This window comes from Nothobranchius furzeri, chromosome 12, assembly GCF_043380555.1.
Source record: "Nothobranchius furzeri strain GRZ-AD chromosome 12, NfurGRZ-RIMD1, whole genome shotgun sequence".
NCBI lineage: Eukaryota > Metazoa > Chordata > Actinopteri > Cyprinodontiformes > Nothobranchiidae > Nothobranchius > Nothobranchius furzeri.
This window is the reverse complement of record NC_091752.1, coordinates 23,007,914-23,025,650: the sequence shown is the minus strand read 5'-3', so window position 1 is coordinate 23,025,650 and position 17,737 is coordinate 23,007,914. Positions and strand designations below refer to the sequence as shown.

At 40.2% G+C, this 17,737-nt stretch overlaps 1 protein-coding gene and 1 long non-coding RNA gene across 2 annotated transcripts; both read right to left on the bottom strand.

Annotated features, from left to right (window-relative positions):
• Nucleotides 1–10,056: 10,056 nt before the first annotated feature.
• On the bottom strand, nucleotides 10,057–12,327 carry LOC129165052 (uncharacterized). Its single transcript, XR_011515582.1, has 6 exons — nucleotides 12,126–12,327; nucleotides 11,332–11,392; nucleotides 11,184–11,234; nucleotides 11,051–11,095; nucleotides 10,719–10,968; nucleotides 10,057–10,599 (listed from the first exon to the last, which is right to left on the bottom strand). It is a non-coding gene; the product is annotated as an uncharacterized lncRNA (long non-coding RNA).
• A 145-nt stretch (nucleotides 12,328–12,472) lies between these two features.
• On the bottom strand, nucleotides 12,473–16,511 carry LOC129166952 (uncharacterized). Its single transcript, XM_070543116.1, has 8 exons — nucleotides 15,347–16,511; nucleotides 15,108–15,247; nucleotides 14,763–14,970; nucleotides 14,584–14,685; nucleotides 14,308–14,498; nucleotides 13,348–14,224; nucleotides 12,792–12,964; nucleotides 12,473–12,707 (listed from the first exon to the last, which is right to left on the bottom strand). Exons 1-8 carry the CDS (start codon nucleotides 16,509–16,511, stop codon nucleotides 12,567–12,569), a joined length of 2,997 nt encoding a protein of 998 aa, XP_070399217.1. The 3' UTR covers nucleotides 12,473–12,566.
• Nucleotides 16,512–17,737: the final 1,226 nt, after the last annotated feature.

Genomic DNA, 17,737 nt, shown 5'->3' with positions numbered 1-17,737 from the left:
ATAATTATATAGTTTACATAATATAGGGGTAAGTTCGGTAATAAAGGTTTTATAGTATTCCCCTACAAAGCTATCCGTGCCTGGCGAGCTATTATTTTTAAGTTTATTAATACCATTTCTAACTTCAGTCTCTTTTATTGGTTCTGTTAAACTAGCACTTTCTTCTTCTGACAATCTATCCAACTTAAGAGTTTTATAGAAATCTTTTATCCCGTCTAATTTAAAGGCAGAAGCTTGGCCTGTATATAATTTATGATAATATTCTGCAAAGACCTTTGAAATCCCTTTTGGGCTCTTTTCTACCTTATTCATATTTATTGAATAAATTTTAGGTATTATACGGCTGGCTTGGGTTTTTCTCAGCTGAAAAGCTAAAAGTTTACTTGCTTTATTCCCCATTTAATAATATTTTCTTTTTATAAATCTTAGGGCTCCTTCTGCCTTATACGTTAGTAGACCGTCAAGCTGAGCTCTTATATCTTTCAAGTTATCCAGTGTTTCCTGTCGTCCATTTTGTTTATGTTCCTTTTCCAACTTTTTTATTTCTGTCTCTAATTCTATCCGTTTTCTCTCCCTTTCTCTCTTTATTCCAGAACCTATAGAGATGAGTTTACCTCTTATTGTAGCCTTTCCTGCATCCCATAGCACTGTTGGTGAAACCTCCCCATTATCATTTATGTCAAAACATTCTATTAGGGCTGATCTCACTTCCTCTCTTACATGTTTATCTGTTAGTAGGGATACATTAATTCTCCAGTATCTACTCTGAGTTTCTGATCCTATGTCCAGCCTCATAGTAACTGGACTATGATCTGAGATTGTAATTGGTTCAATTTTGCATTCTTTAATTCTAAATGTGTCTTTCTTAACTGTAAAGAAGTAATCTAATCTTGAGTAGCTTCCATGTACCTGTGAATTGAAAGTAAAATCTTTTTCATTTGGGTGGAGATGGCGCCAGCAATCTATTAGCCCCAGCTCTTCAATCATGCTTGTTAGACTTTTAGATTTTCTGTTTTGTGGTTTCGAGGAGGTAGGTAATTTGTCTAACTTATAATTGATTACGCAATTGAGGTCATCCCCAATAAGAATCAAACCTTTCCCTCTCTCCGCAATTAGTTGAGCCATTTTTTCGAAAAATTTTGGGCAATCTTCATTTGGTGCATAAATATTTAGTACCGTTAACTTAACCACTGCAACTGATCCAACCACCATAACATATCTACCTTTTTTGTCCTCGATTACCTCTTCATTAGAATAATAAACATTTTTATTAAATAATATAGCTACTCCTCTTTTTTTCTGTTGCCATATGAGGCACTGTATACTTGATCTACCCACTTTCTTTTTAATTTTTGGTGGTCTGTCTCTGATAAATGCGTTTCCTGTAGCAGAGCTATAGAGCATTGCATTTTTTTTAACTGGCCCAGGATCTTCTGCCTTTTAATTGGATTATTGATCCCCTTTATATTATATGTAACTACTTTTAAGTTCATTGCTATTTTGTTTAAGAAATGTATTGCCTTTTGACTGCATGCAAACACAAATAACAACAAATAAACAAAAATCTAACTGCACATACACATACATATTATAATAAAGTTTAAACCTACTTGTCAGTACAACATCTTCCTTTATATAAATCTGAGCTTCCAAATTACTAGCCTGTCGCAGTGTTGTATCTAGAACTGCGTCTGGCTCCCGTTGGTAAGGGACCAGGGAGTGGTGACTTAATCTCCCTGTAGAAAACTGCACATAGTGTGCAATGACGACCAATAATACATATTTATGTAAAAAAAAAAAGGTCGTAGTGGCGCATTCTTCATGCGAAAAAAGCCCCAAAAGAAAACCCAATAAGGAATCACGGTTCTTCCCGTCAGACTTTTAACCTAAGAATATATAACAATGTCCTTGACAAATTTCCTATTAATTCCACTTGACTAATCAGCGTTTATCTTCAATTACTTTATATAATTTAATTTTTATAATATAATTTTTGACCGCTTATCTCGACTAAAGCTTCATCTAATCATGCTATTTTAATACCTTTTTCTGTGTTTTTGTCCTCCTTTGTGTTGAATTCCAGGTCAAGAGGCTTTATCTTCCCCTCTTTTTTTTTTTACTTCTAGTTGTCCAGTCCGTTGTCGGTTCCTTCTCTGTGTGCTCTTCCTCCCCTTCGTATATCTGGACACCCAAGCTGCTCAGCACTTCGACCGCACTCGTCAGTGTAGTATATATCTTCTCTCCCGAGTCCAGCTTCAGTTTAAGCCGTGCCGGGTACAGGCATTTTGCCACGATACCTTTCTGGCGTAGTTGTTTAATTACTGCACGTACCCTCGCTCGCTTTTTCTGCAGCTCTGGTGAGTAGTCTTGGTCGAAAAAAATCCTCTTGCCCTGGAAAAGCACTTGTCTTTGGCTCCATGCTTGCTTCAAAATGAGATCCTTCACAGCTGCATCCAGGAATGTCACCACAATAGATCGGGGTGTTGCCAGATGGTCTCTTGGTCGTACTTGAAGCGCACGATGCGCTCTTTCTATCCTAATGTCCAAGTCTGAGGGGAGTGTCAGAACTTTATTTAATAAATCTTTAGTAAAGTCTATCAGGTTTCCCCCCTCGCTCTCCTCTGGAACTTGGAAAATCCTCATATTGTTCCTCCTCAGTCTATTTTGGAGATCTTCACAGGTGTTTGTCAGCTCCGTCTCCCGGCGGAGAAGGTGGTTAAGCTCCCTTTCGTGCCGCGTTTCCCTTCTTCCAACGACGCCACCCTTTCCTCCAAACCCGTTAATCTCTCCTCTTGTTCTCCTATTTGGCTCCTTATATCCGCCACTGCTTGTTCCAATCGAGCCAAGGAGGATTTTGTGAGGCTGTGTCCTTCTTTGTTTTCATCCCGCATTTGTTTGATCTCCTCCAAAAGTTTGTTCTCAATCATTATCGTGCAGCTGGTTGGTTGGGTGCTGGCTTCTGAAGGGTTGCCCAACTTTTGCTGTTTATCCTCCATATCCTTCGTATTTGCTTGCTTGTTGAGCGCTTTTTGTCTTGTGGAGGAACTCATATCATCAAAATGAATATTCACTGGTCTTAAAGTCTTTTGATTATATATTATATCAAGGAGTTTCTCAGTTCTTCTGACGGAGCACCGTGTTCACGCTGCTGCTCCTATCATGACGTCACCGGAAGTCCCCTTTTTGCTTGTTCTGATGAGCTATTAATTTACTGTGTTTAATTGAGATTTGACGTACTTTAAACTTAAAGAATTCCCATTTTTCTGTGTAAGAGCTTATGTTTACATTAGTTGAAATAAGTTCTAGTTGTCGAAGTATTTCGTTACTAAAATTTTCATTGGTAAGCAGGGATGAGTTAAACTTCCAGTAACCTTTATTATAAGAGTTTTTAAGTTGAGGAGTGACACTGAAATGAATCACACAGTGATCGGTTAAAGGCGCAGCTGAGACACCCACATCTGCATTATTCTGCATTAAGCTGTTTGAGATTAGCCAGAAGTCGATACGCGATTCAGCTGAACCATCAGGCTTGAACCAAGAAAAGGACTGAACAAGTGGGTTTGCTAATCTCCAAGGATCTGTTAGGTTGAGATTTAGGCAGAAGTAGTGTAAAAATGAATTTATATGATGGGAATGGAATTTAGAGGGTGATCTATCAAGCCATTTGTCATTAACCATATTGAAATCTCCACCTAATATAAGATTGTTTGTGGAGTATTTGTGTGATAGTTCTTTTAGGTGATTGGTAATTTCAGTAAATAAAAGTTTGTTCTGAGCTACATTGTTGTAACCATAAACATTACATAGAATCAAAAAGCTATTATCCACTTTTAGCACACAAATTAGCCAATGGCCCAGACTGTCTTTCCTATGAGTTTCGATTTTATTACGAAAGTTTTCAAATAGTAAGGCTACCCCAGCTGATTTGTTAGTACCATGACAAAGAATTATTCTTTCCCCCCACTGACTAGACCAAAAATTTTCATCTGTCTCCACAGAGTGTGTTTCTTGTAGCAGTATACAGCTCGCATTTACATTTTTACAGAACAAAAATATAGATTTTCTTTTAACACTGTCTCTTAAGCCCCTGGTATTTAAAGACACACAGTTGAAATTTGAACTAAGGAATGACATAAAAGGGAAGTGAGAAAGCAAAATAGAAAGGTTGACTGTACTTCCAAGTACCCAGATAAAAGTAGAACTCTATAAAATTGGGAGCACTTAATCCCTTAAAACTGAATTCACAAAGTGCAAACGACCTCTATGAAAAATCATCATAGTAACGTACCAAATAGGTAATATAAACAGTAAGTATTGAACCTGCCTATTTAAACTTTTGGCAGTCTTATAATTTGGTTAAGGAACATGGCCTAAATAGGATTGTTAGCAAAACATAACATACTCATGGAGTGATGTACTGACTGGTTATTTTGAATAGTTCGACAGTCACCCAGGGAATACCCGAACTCCGTTGATGTAACCGGTGTGCCCTCAGTAGTAGACGTTCTTCCCTTCAGCTTTGGCTCGCTCCATTTTGGGCCAAACTGCAGCTCTTGCCTCCCGGTCTATTTTGCAGAAATCTTGCTTGAAATAGACGCCCAGCTCCTTGCACACCTGGGAATCCTTGGTCAGTTTCCAGAAAGCGTCTCGGTAGTGCCTCATGGTGAACTGAACTATTATTTGTCAGTGTCTACCCGCTTCTTTTTTCCCTAGACGATGGACGGTATCCACAGTGTTGCCAAGAGAGGAGGCCCAATGTGGCGCGATCTTAGCCAAGATGTCAATAACTTCTTTGCGGGTATCTTCGTCATTTTTTTCTTTCCAGCCTTGGATTTTCAAGTTCCAGTGACGCATATATCGTTCCAGCTCCAACATTCTCTCTTTCAGCTCTGCGTTTTCTTTGTTAAGAGCAGGAATGTCTTTTTCCAACCCAGCCAGTTTAGTCTTACAGTCTTTTATATCGGCTGCGTTCATTTCAGCTAGCTTGGCAATGTTAGCCACCATTATCATGTTGTTATTTAGCTGCACACCGAAGTCATCAATCTTGTTTGTTAGCTTGTTAATGGCTTCTATTATGGAGCTGCTGGTTTCCACGCTTTGGAATACAGTACCTTTACTAGGTGGTGGGGGTGCTTTGGTGGGCGTAGGTGGAGTTTTTCTTTTGACTGAGGGTGTGGAAGTCTCCATTGCATATTCATGGTCAGAGGATGCGGAGCTCTTGGAGGCTACCGCTGACTTACCTGAAGTTTCTGCTTTTTCCCCGCGTCATCTTCTTCTCCTTTAAATGGCAGATTGGATCCGTTCAAAAAGTTTTAAAAGGTGAATCTTGTCCTTAAAATGTATAGGCAAAAAAGCAACCTATTTGGTATTCAAAAGTAGAGGTCCAAACTAGGGCCTGCACGACTTTATTTTTTTAAAAGTCGACAGTCAAGTAATGAAAGTCGAGTCGACTTCGACTAGTCGTTGATGACATCATACGCCGGAAGCGGGGGGGGGGGGGGGGGGCGGTCGGTAGGTTCGCTGGAGTTTTTGACAATTAAAATTGCGCCCACATTTTCTAAGTTAACACATCTCTTTTAACAACGGTAGTTTCTGCTTCCTACTTCAGTCCTCTCCCCCCTCCCCCTGCGCAGCAGCCGCAAACTCACTGATGCGCCTGCAGCCTTTCCTGCTGCTCTAAACATTAAAATAATTATTTTCTGTTCCTCACTTCTGATTACCTTCAGTGGTGTGTCTGTTTGTTGCAACCACCAGGTACAAAAACGAACTTGTTTTTATTTGACTATTTTTCTGTCCTGCCTGTTTATTATCTTCCTGCATCTCCTCTCAATCCTAAAGAAAAACTGCTACCTGCGTTCATATATATTCACCTCATGAGTTACCTTTGAACTGCAGTTCTAAAAGATCTACCGACCGCAAAAACAGTGGAGTGCCGCTGCACGCCGGCCGACTACAACGGGACCGTTTTTGCTGCGGAGTTCGTGCCAGAGCGGAGCGAAGTGGAGATAGTGGAATCTTGGGGGTGTGTCACCGGAGGACAACAGGTGATGCGCCTCGCTCCGCAGCAGCGAAACGCATCAGGCACAAACAACAGACAGAAAACATGAAAGGAAATGAGCCGACATGAATGATCGCGTGTTTAATTTGTTTTTGAGGTGGTGACACCTGATTTGGCGGTGCTCAGGACGCAATGTCGGGAGCGCACGTCAACGATCAGAGCTTTGCATGCGCAAACTGGTTAAGATTAGGATGGGGGTGAGGGGAAGGTTAAATTGCAAGAGGGAAAAGGTCACAGTTTGGTTAAATGTCCGTTTTACCGCCGGTGTCAGTACCGCGTCGCCTCCGCCTCGATCCAGACGCGCAGGGGCTCATCACCTGCTGTCTTTTCCGAGGACTGCATCTTGTCAGTCATTATCACGTGACAGCGACTAGTTGATGACAGGCATAAAAAGTCAGTACAGAGCAGTGAAGTCGACTAGTTCGTACAACCCCTAGTCCAAACAAGTTCACCGGGATTAGTGCACGACGGCTTAAAAAGGGTTGCCTGCCCCGACAGCCATCTTGCCGTTTTTCCACTTCCAGCGAAGGTAATGACACGATGTCTTGTTTTTCCGGATACGTCATTTCCTGTCACGGCAAAGACGCCAGCTGATGTCTGCAGCCAAATGCTCTTGATAAAATCTCCGAAGCTACGAGACAGGAAGTGACGTCACAGCGGTCTTAAATGCACCTTATAAACTAATTCAAAATTACTCAAATATCAAAAATTATTAATTCTGTGCACCTGTAAATGCTACAAAATGTATTGAAAACATGAAAAATAATACTTTCAATAAACATGTTAAATAAACTTTCCAGGGCATTCACAAAATCACAGTGCCATCTTGTGGTGAAACTTTGAACAAAGAAGTTGCTTAAACTGCCTTTACAGTACACAAAGTAATGCTTGTGGTTTTTTTCTGCCTGAGGAAAGCTGTGATTTGTATTGAGAAAACAGGAAAAAAAACGTGTGGTGGCCATTTCAGTAAAATAGCATAAATCTGTTAGTTATAAATTTCTTTTAGAATTTCTTATCATTCCTTTTATAATAAGTTAAGTTTGCAATTTAAATGTGTAAATTTTTGGTAAATTGATGTAGTTGTGAACATTTTGGGCACGCCTTAGTCATTAAGCTGATTAGTAGCACATGGGGAGGCTTGTGGGAAAATGTTTGTGTGCCAAGTGTCAGGGGAGATGGGAGGATTTTGGTTAAATGATTTTTTTGACCATTTTTTAGACCTGATAATTTAATTTAAGGTTAATTTTTGTTGGATGAAAAGTAGAACATTTTGAATGAATTTTGAACTTTTTTTTTTTTTGGGAAGAATAAACCATTTATACAATTTGCAAGAAATCAAGTCTAAAAGTGCGTGCTTAACGGAAATCACCCGTTCTCACCAACGGCCTTTAGTTGGAAATCGTTTTTTGGAAGTTTAAAGGCCATGACACTTAAGTCAAAAAATCATTAAAGTTGCTGGATCTCGTCTTGGAAGATAGAAAAGTTTGGAAGATTGGAAGGACTTTGATGGCTTGATCTCCACAGAATGGACTGGGAGAGGATGACGCACAGTCTGTGAGTAAATGAGCAGAGCTGAAGCATTTGTGCTGGACTACGAACTGTTGAACCTGATGAAAGAAACTTTCTCAGAAATGGATGTTCAAGAGGACGAAATTCAAAATGAACGAGAGCTTTTTAATTTAATTAAAAGACGCAGAGCAAAACTTGGAGTTCTGACAAGAAAAAGAAATGACATTCATGCTCTCATTGATGATGGAGAATCAAAGACCTCCATAGATGAACATATGAAAACGTTTAACAATTATTTGGGAGAGTTTATGGATTTACAAAATGCTGTTCAAAGGCTGCTCAACGATGATGAAAAAGAAACTGATCATGGGGATTGGTTTGAACCTAAACTGATCAGTTTTAAAGAATTTATTGAGGAAATTGATGCTTGGATGAATTCAGAGCCGGGTCTGCAGCCAGGGGCATCTCCTGCTATTGACATTGGACCGGAGGACAGTGTCTCGCAAATTGCGACAAGCAAGCGTTCTGAGAAGCTGCATTCTAGTGCAGCAAAACCATGCAGCAAGAACTCCAATATAGCCCCCAGTGTTGTTAGTAAGGCTAGTGCAAGGAGTAAAAGCTCCCGTGCAGCTTCGATGAGGCTAATGGAAGCGGAGCTGGAAAGAGCCGCTCTGAAGGCAGAGGCGGACGCATTGAAAGAAAAACTTGCGCTTGAACTAGAAGAAGTTCAGTTAAAAGCATGTAAAGAAGCGCTGACTTTAAGAACCAAGTTACGCACCGCTGATGCAAGAATGCAAATTTATTCCTCTTTACAGGATCAGCAGAGCCAGGATTCCAAAGCTAAAGCCGAATCAGAAAGCAAGGGTACAGCTTGCTCTGAAACATCTACTGCGTTCATACCTGCTGCTGTAACAGCTCAAAAGGCTCAAAGAACTCGAAAAACACCTTTGGCTCAATCACCTTTGCCAATGCCTCTAGAGACACCAGCACCTGCCCAAGTTAAACCTGAAGGGGAAAGTCCAAAGCAAATTTCTTCTCAGGCTGATGTTCACTGCAGTGCTTTAACAGACATTTTGAAAAAAACAAAATGAGATAACTGAGATGCTTGTAAAACAACAAAGACTGTCACTGCTTCCATCTGTAGAGATTCCTGTTTTTAGTGGTGATCCTTTGCCTTTTAGATCTTTTCTTAAAGCTTTTGAGCAAGGAATAGAAGCTAAAACAGATAACATGCAGGATAGACTTTATTATTTAGAGCAGTTTACCACAGCACAGCCCCAAATACTGATGAAAAGTTGCATGCACATGAGTCCACAAACCGCTTATGTCGAAGCAAAAACACATGATCTCCACAGTAGCCGGAAGCACGTAACTTTACTTAAATCGACTTTGACCAAATAGCGATTTTGTTACTATTGATGCTGCTGAGAAATAAAAAGCTTCTGTGTGAAATGTACGGTTGTAGTAGTGTGTCTTAGCTGTGGAGCTCCACAGTCACCGGAAACAAGTGACCTCCACACCAACCGGAAACAACAACCTCCACAGTAGCCGGAAACACGAAAGAACTATTATTACCATAGCGATCAGAGAGCATTAAGAAGCGTGCCCGTCTGAGAAAAGTGTATAAAGCATGTAGTGAGGGTTTTTTACAGTCTAAACATCTGTAATAATTGTAAAAAAAATAAAGTTGGTTACTTCATGGATTTCACCTACCGCGGGTTATTTTTAGAACGTAACTCCTGCAATAAACGAGGGACTGCTGTATTATTAATAGTAGACTCTGGGACATCTAATTGTTTAACATCAACATTGATTATTATGCACTATTATTTTTGTTCAACGGTGATAAAGTCCTAATGTCTTTATGATAGTTCCATTTTTCCCCATCTGAGCATCGGGGAAAAGGCTGTCTTGCAATTGTTGAGGTCACTAGTGTGTGCCCCATTTCTTCCAGGATCACTCTCTTTATAGGTTTTAATGGACTCCTAGTACTGTGAAGTGGTTCCATGGTACAAAGGCATTGTATTCCAAGATCTGGGAGACTGTAGAAATGAGCAGTGATGTCCTTCCTACCATCTTTCCAGAAAAATAAGTGATCTGGAAGCTGTTAGGCTTATTTACAGCAGGAGCACTTTCTGCACCTGCATAAACTCCAGGACACATTTACTAACAGTGTCTGTTGCTGTATGTGCTGCAGCTTTGAATTTTTTAATAATATATATTTTGTTAATATTTTGGTTATGCTGTCTTGTTATGAAATGTACAAGAGTAAAAGTGTTTTTAGCATGTGCTTCAAAGCTAAGTTTGACTGGGAAACTCAAAGCTCAATAGTCTGTATCAACAGAAATTCACTGCAGCCTATGTAATATTTGATGCGTCATAATTTATTCTACTCTATCTTGCAAATACATATTTGTGTGGCAATGTCATGCACAACACACACAACTATTAGATCCTTAAGATCAAACCCGTGTCATTCTTTTGGTCCACTGCAGTGCAGCAGTCGAAAAAAACCTTTACTGTTAATATCAACAATAAGCTTTTTATTTTGAAATTAGAAGTATAAAAAAATAATGTTACATTTACATTTAATGCTGTTATACTGTAATCCTTTCTTATAAGAATGGACAAAGAATCAAGTGAACAACATTTTGAAATAAGTTTAATTGGAATTTTGTACTATACAAAAACAAAACAAAAACAACAACAACAACAACATATTAAACAAACAAACAAACACAGTCAGTGCCTTCATTTGTCCATTACATGTCAAACATAGCACTGACCCTTAGTCCCTGCTCATCAGCACATGCTTTCAAAAAGAGCTCCATGTCCTCTGCAAACTGAAAAACAAAGAGGAACATGTCCCTTGCTCCAGTGTCTTCTTCCTCTGACAGGTCTCTTAAGACCCTCTGCTGGTCCCCTTGATTTAAGGACAGATATTTTGGCACTGTTACGTGTCCACGGAAAAGTGCCTTATTTTGGACAACCCACTGCACAGCAGGACGCAGATCTTCAACAACTGCTGGCTCCTGTGTCAGGCACATGGGGATAAAAACACAGCTATTTCTCTGTTGCAGAACAGTTTTTTAACAGTTATTCAAATGTCACTAACCATGTAATTACACTACTGTTTAAAGTGAATACTGACCTGACTGACTTCCTGGAACTTGCGCTTTTTCAGTCTGAAAATGGGCACGTGTTGTCCTTCAAGCACAGCTTTGGCTTCCTCTCTCCAGTGTGCAAATAGCTTGCCAGAGCTTAACAGAAAATGTTGATATTGTTAAGGAGTGTAAACTTTAACACAACATAGAACAGCAGTCAAAATATAAATACCTCCTGAGATCAAAGTTCTCCATCAACAGCAAGCACCACCATTTACGCAAGTAGGGCATGTCTGACTAAAATATTAGTATGAAACATATTTAACAACTTTCAAAAGATTCAAGACTCCATTGCTGTGAAAGTAAATAGAATACATACTATTGTATAGTCAAATGGTGCATCCAGTGCCACGTACAGAGCAGACTATTTGGAAGAAAAAATAAAAATGTAATTTTTTTAGAAGCTTAAATTAGCTTCTGTATGAATCTCAAGAAGAGAAGAGAAAAATTACCATCAGCATGAAGATCCCACAGTCAACTCCGTAGTCTTGGCTTGGAAAACCCTGTATTACATTGAAAATAAAGGCTCGTTAATAAAATCCTTTAAAAGAAGACTAGTGTAATTCATATTATTCACCATACACTTAAACTAGCACATACCTTCAAGTCAAAGCTGTTTTTTTCTGACCACTGCCCGGGAATGAGCTTCACTGCAAGATTCCTTTTTTTCAAGACAGTTACATTCACAAGTTAACAGACATCATCATGATGGGTGTGAAATGTTTATTGCTAATAGCACCAACTGTAACTACAGGTCTTAGGAACACGACCTCAACAAAACAGCATAACAAAATGAAAAAGTACAGTCACATGCTCACAGTTGGTCAAAATAAAGCATTTTCAGCTTTAATTTGAGGTTGGCATATTTTATAAACTAATATTTAATGGTGTTTTATGTTAAACTAAAATGTTTGAAGACCCTATTTATGTCTGAAACTCATCTAAAGACAGCATCACTGACTTGATCAGAATGTGAAGATGAGAAATAGAATAAAATGTTGAAGCATCGTGCTGATATAGTTTATTAAAAAAAAGCATGTGAGTGTACTGTATGTGTGAACAGAACATGATCATGCACTTAACCTGGAACACTGAACAGGTTCCCGAAAATTCTGGAACAAACCGAAAATGCTTATAAAAATGTGACCTCAAAAGTGAAACATATTGTTGGCCACCAAATCCTGCCTTTGTGTGTAATGGGTCAAGAAAGAGGATTTCTCTTTTAGGTGGCTTCAGTACCTAAAAGACAGTTAGCCATGACTTCAAACCTGAAAACAATGTCATTGCAAGCGATCACAATCAAAGACTTTTGAAACTGCGTCATAAAAGCTTGAATACATCTCAGACACATAGCAACATTCTAACAGTTTGTATGTGTCACAAACAAGACTTACACACAACTGGAAATGACCAGGTGTCCAGAGAGGGAGAACTATGATGTCCATCCTCTGAGCATCAGTCTGAAACAGAATTTTATTTTGAACTATTCTGTATATGAACTCTCACCAAAGTTATAAAAAAATCATCTTTTTGATTACTTGCTTGTTTCTTTAAAGGACGGTACACTTACAGGAAATGACTGCAATGGATCACAGCCATAGGGTGCAAGCCAAGTCCGGGTGACGTACAGAGTTTCTATGTAAATGCTTTTCCCCTAGAATGTAAAAACAGCACATTTAAAACAACAACTCTTTAAATCAAAGCTGGGCAATCATCATATACAACATACAGTACCTTTGACTGAACAATTTTAGTGATAAGCTCAAAACAGCCATTTGCAATCTGAAACAGAAAAAATCATAAAAAAAATGAAAGTACACTTTATTATTTCATATTCATAGAAACAAAATACTTACAGTCAATTCCATTTCTTTGTTTAAACCCAGTGTCCAAAAATCTGCCTGTGTGAGGCATCCAGAAGACGTTTCAACAATCAGCTCATCTTTGGGTCTGCTGATGTCCAGAACATAGTTGAGCTAAAAACAGATAGGTCATAGACTGTGGATGACAAAATCAGATAAGCACGTTGCACTTTGCGACGTCTGAAAACTTTAACCTACAAGCTGTTGTTGGCCAGGGTGCGGTACAAAACACCACGATGAACGGCTGGCCAAAATGTTCTCAGGCTTTGTCAGAGCTTCGCACGGTGGTCCACACAGGTCAGGAAACGTTGCATCTGTTGACCTTCTATTGGCTTTCTTGTTGTCAACTCCTTCCTGAGGATCTGTAGGGACTTTAACAGGTTTCAGACAAAACACTGCATAGAATGCATATTAAATGCATACAAATGCAAGAAAAATAACCACTGTTTACAGAAGGAAATTCATTTGAAACAGCAGATAAGTTCGTTTACGAGCCCGCAACTACAACAAGATAATGAATGCAAGATTATTATTTCACCTATATATGACAATCACTATTCAAAATAAGAAATTTTTCCAGTGTCACCAGACATTGAAGGTGCTGGGTTCAACACCGTTTCTGTGGTTTCTCTGGGTTTACTGCACACCTGTGGGGCTAGGTACACAAAGAAAACAATATAAACACACAGAGAGGAACAAATCTAACATGTGACCAATGGTAGCGTTCTGGTCATGAGACAATGCATGTACTTACCTACGACAGCTTGACCCAGTGCCGACAATGAGATATTGATCTTTCCAAGTCGACCATGTCTTAGCTGCCTCTCCAGAACTTTCTTGTTGGTGACAGTGTTATAATGATGAGTTATATTTCTCATCAGAAACACGTGTGTGGATGGACTCATGTTACTTAAAAAGTAATTGTTTTTCCTCATGTTTGCAAAGAACTGTTCAACAACTTGACTGTTCAGCCAGCCTTTCAGCTCTGGGACAAGTTGAATTCTGCGTAATTTGTCCTTGGGATCTTTTGTATTTCCCTCATGAAATCTGTCATACAGGACATAATGGTCAGATGATCCAGTGACCGGATGAGGATCTTCATTTACACTATCCATCCTTTCATGTAGCCATGGAAGATTCACTTTCAGGCTTCCATCCTGTGCAGCCTTGACATTTTCCTCAGTGGGCTCAGCCAGTCGACCTTCATGTGGGTGAAATGGCAGTTTATCAGGAACCCGCAAATTGGTGTGTGCCGCCAAACCCCTCGCAAAATCGTAAACACAGACGTTTGGCATGTGCTTCCAGGACAGGAGAAGGTCAGCAAAATCCCGGGGACTTTCAGCACGAAGATTAAATTTAACACTGTATACAATGCCATGTGGACATAGTATTACAGACCATCCTCCTGCAAGCAAAGATTTAATAAGTTGTTTGTGATTGTAATGACATATTTTAATGCTACTTCTAATAATCGCTAAGTGATGCTTCCCAGAGGCACCCCATATGCTTTGAAACACCTTATCATATGTCTGCCTGCTCTTCATCTTCTCCTTCAGTCTGGTGATGAGATCAAAGCGGGAGCCTTTGGAGTCGATGTTGCATGCTTTACACAATTTTCTTACCACTCCAACCTGACAGTAATTAGGGAAAAATGTAAATGGAACAACCCCTGAACTTTATGTCACATATTCTGAAAACATAAAGGCAATGTTACCTTTTGTTTTGCGAGTTCATCCAACAGACGGTCTTCTGTGACACCGCTAAGCTTTGCTTCATGTGAAGAGCTTATTCCTACTTTTTGAAACTCTGTGTTGAGCACAATGTCACTTGTTCGAGTTTCATTCCCGATCCATGGTGCCCAGGACGTGTAACTTGGTGGAACTGAAAATGGATTCTTCACGCCGCCTACAGAAAATGGCATGTTTTTAATTACAGTCTAAATTACTTTAAAACACTGAATGACTTTCAATAAGTTTTTGCCATCACTCACTTGGAAAAAACCCACGGCTTATCATTTCCAGGTGAACAGAGTTCCAAAAACCTTCAATGTCATGTTCACCATTGAAGTCTTCCGGGGCTTTGAGGTCACTCACTATAATAAATTGACTCATAAGAACATGCACATAATGTACACAATGAACTATGAACACAAATGTACATTAAACTTACCTGCTGCTAACTTGAACACCCCTTTTCTGTGTAAGTCCATAACTACCACAGGGGGGTGAAACCCACAGTTTATGCAGGAGTACACGTAGTCTGTGTCAGTCAAAGCCTCGAAATGGCAATAAGCATGAAAAATGGTATCCCTAGAAGGAAACATCACTCTTCTTAAGCCCTCCAATGAGTCAATGACCCTTGAAGCGGATACATGGTTCTGTAATATGACAATAGGGTGAAGAAGACTATGATTACAGATATTTAAATTTGGGCACCAACATGCATATCATAATGACAAAAACACATTTTTAAAGCAATCTTCAGATGAGTACATTTTATTTTTGTGATCCTCACCTGCAGATTTTCTCTCAGAAAAAGGCAGAGTTCAAGAGACAAAACAACGTGGTTGTCAAAGTTGTGAAGCCCATCTGTCCACTCCTGGTATCTGTAGACCATGTGGCACTGAGGACACAATCTTTGGTGTGTTGAAACATCTGTTAAAGACAAATCACATTAATGTCAAAACATTAGTATAGGAACAATTATAACTGATTATTTCACACTGATGTTTAATCTTATTCATTAAAACTTACTCTCAATCACTCCCATCATGCTGACAATCCTCGCTTTATTGGTAATTAGAACAGCCTCATCAAGTTTTGGGTGCTCTGGGCACACCTGGCACAACGTTTCACAAGGAAAGAGCTGTTTCTGATGATCCATTTTCTGTGAGATGACATTTTCTGGAAGAGATACAGGAATTTTTTTCTCTTTTAAAATATAGCGTATACTCCTTTCGACGGCAGCATTGTCCTCAAAGGAAGAACTCTCCTGAGTCATCTGTGATGGGGTGCCTGATGATAGTGGTACAGTTGATTTGAAGATGTCTCTCTGTGTCTGGAAGAGATGCCACTTAGCTATATTTTTATGAGGACATGATATCCGTGGCTTTGCACAAGCGCAATGCCAGGTGTTCCTCAGAGCATTGTAAGTCACAAATATTCTGCCAAGATGGCAGAAACTGTGTATTTCTGGCTCAAATACGGACAAACAGATCTGTGTAGAGGATCCACCAAAATCCACCCTCACACAAAGTGGAGCATGTGCCATCTGGGCAGCTTTCTGTCTCTTTATGCATGTAGCAGCTTTGGCCTCTCCAAAAAATTTAAGGTCCACCATTTCCATCACGATGTGCTCTTGAAGAAAAACCTCCTTCACAGTTTCTCGGCAGTAATCTAGTGAGCGAAGGTGCTCACATAAACTGAAGCCTAGTCCGCTCCGCTGGGCCAGCAACTGGTATTGCTGACATTCCTCCAGCTCACATCTGATATCGTGAGACATCCCCCATGTTTTCCTCTGAACGTGAACTGGCACAGAAAACCCATGGCCAGTTCTGTGCACAGCAAATAACCCTGTAGTTTCATCTACACAAACACACTGCAGATGACTGGCCAGGCAAACATCTATTGACTGGTTGGAGTGCTTCCTCATCATGTGAGCCTTGTAGTTTTTGGTACGAAGAGTAAGGCCACAGTGAGGGCATGTCGTTTTCATGGACTTTCCATCAGCTGCAGTTTTGTTGAACACAGAGGATAGAGCATATGAATGTTCTACCAAAGATTCAGAAAATGGTTCAGATACTGAAGACAAAACCTTGGGGGGGAGACGGGGCTCCTCGAAGTGTACTGCCGGAGGAATATGGGTCTCCTCGGAAAGTTCAACGGGGAGCAGTCCTGATAATGGTGGCTGACTTGGCATTGAAGAATGCTGACAAGACAATAAATGCCTTGCCATATCCCCACGCCGTATGATTGTAGTCTTACAGACAGGGCAGTGAAAGTGTCCTGTTGTCCTACAAGGCAGCCTGCACCGGCATATCATTGTATCTGTAGGAGAAAACAAACAAACAAACAAACAGATGTAATTTAAATGTAGTTGTATAGAATGCAATCAATTTATCTAACAATCAGATTGTACATGTTAACAAAAACATCCAAGCCAACCTCAATAATGAAAGCAAAATGGTATGGATCACAAAAGTTATGTCAAGAAAATTGGTGAAAAGTAAATAAAATATATTTTATAAAAACACTGTTTTGTGGCAGATGAATGCACTTGTCATGGTTTGCTGAATCTAACTGTGTTGTGCTGAGTCTTCTGTGTGCAGGTGGGTGTGTCTGGAGAGCAGCTGGAGAGCAGCTGCTACCTATCTGTTCATCAGTGGTCAGGGGATTTAAGGAGCGTTGGGACAACTCATCAGTACCGGATGATACTCAGCATTGGGTAGAACTTTGCCAGCACCTAGCTCATGTCTGAAAACTTGTTATTTTGTGTATCTCGCCGTCCTGAGATTATCTGTCCTGTTCTCCTCCGACCTCCTCAGGAAACTTCTCCTCCACCAACCAAGCCTCCATCAGCTGCAAGAAAACTCATCGGATTCCAACCCTGTCTGCCAGTCCCGTCGCTCACCCCTGACCGCCTGCTCTCCAAATCCCCACCTGCCAACTCGGACACCTCCAACTCTGGTACTCAGCTCCCAGCCTCACCTGACTCTCGCTCTTCCAGCTCAGCCAGCCGTGACTTGCCCACCCCTCTCAGCCTTACCAACAACCAGGAAACTGTAAGCTACAAACTCATTTCTTTCACGGTCAAACCTGCATATACTCACTCCAGTCTCTGTTCTAGAACCCCACCGGAACCATCGGATCTCAGACCATCATCTCCTTCGTACATTATAATAAACCTTTTTTTTACTTACCTTTGTCTCTGGCATGATTCTGCATGTCGTGGGTCAAAAAGCTGCAGCCCAGCATGACAGAATCATCCGGTCAAAATTCCGACCCACTCGCAGAATCTCTCCCGCCGGCTCTCGCCTCGACTTTATCCAAACACGAAAATTCCATCCAGTCCCTTCTCGAGCACCAGTCCAAAACAAACCAACACCTGTTTCAATTAGAATCCGTAATCCGGCAGTTCAATGATAA

What these genes read in the sequence shown, in the direction of transcription:
- LOC129166952 (XM_070543116.1), bottom strand. Translation starts at nt 16,511, where the DNA reads ATGCCAAGTCAGCCACCATTATCAGGACTGCTCCCCGTTGAACTTTCC. An exon ending in GGTGTTCAAGTTAGCAGCAG is followed by an intron (nt 14,686 to 14,762) that starts GTAAGTTTAATG and finishes AATTTATTATAG; the next exon opens with TGAGTGACCTCAAAGCCCCG. An exon ending in AAGCCGTGGGTTTTTTCCAA is followed by an intron (nt 14,499 to 14,583) that starts GTGAGTGATGGC and finishes CATTTTCTGTAG; the next exon opens with GCGGCGTGAAGAATCCATTT.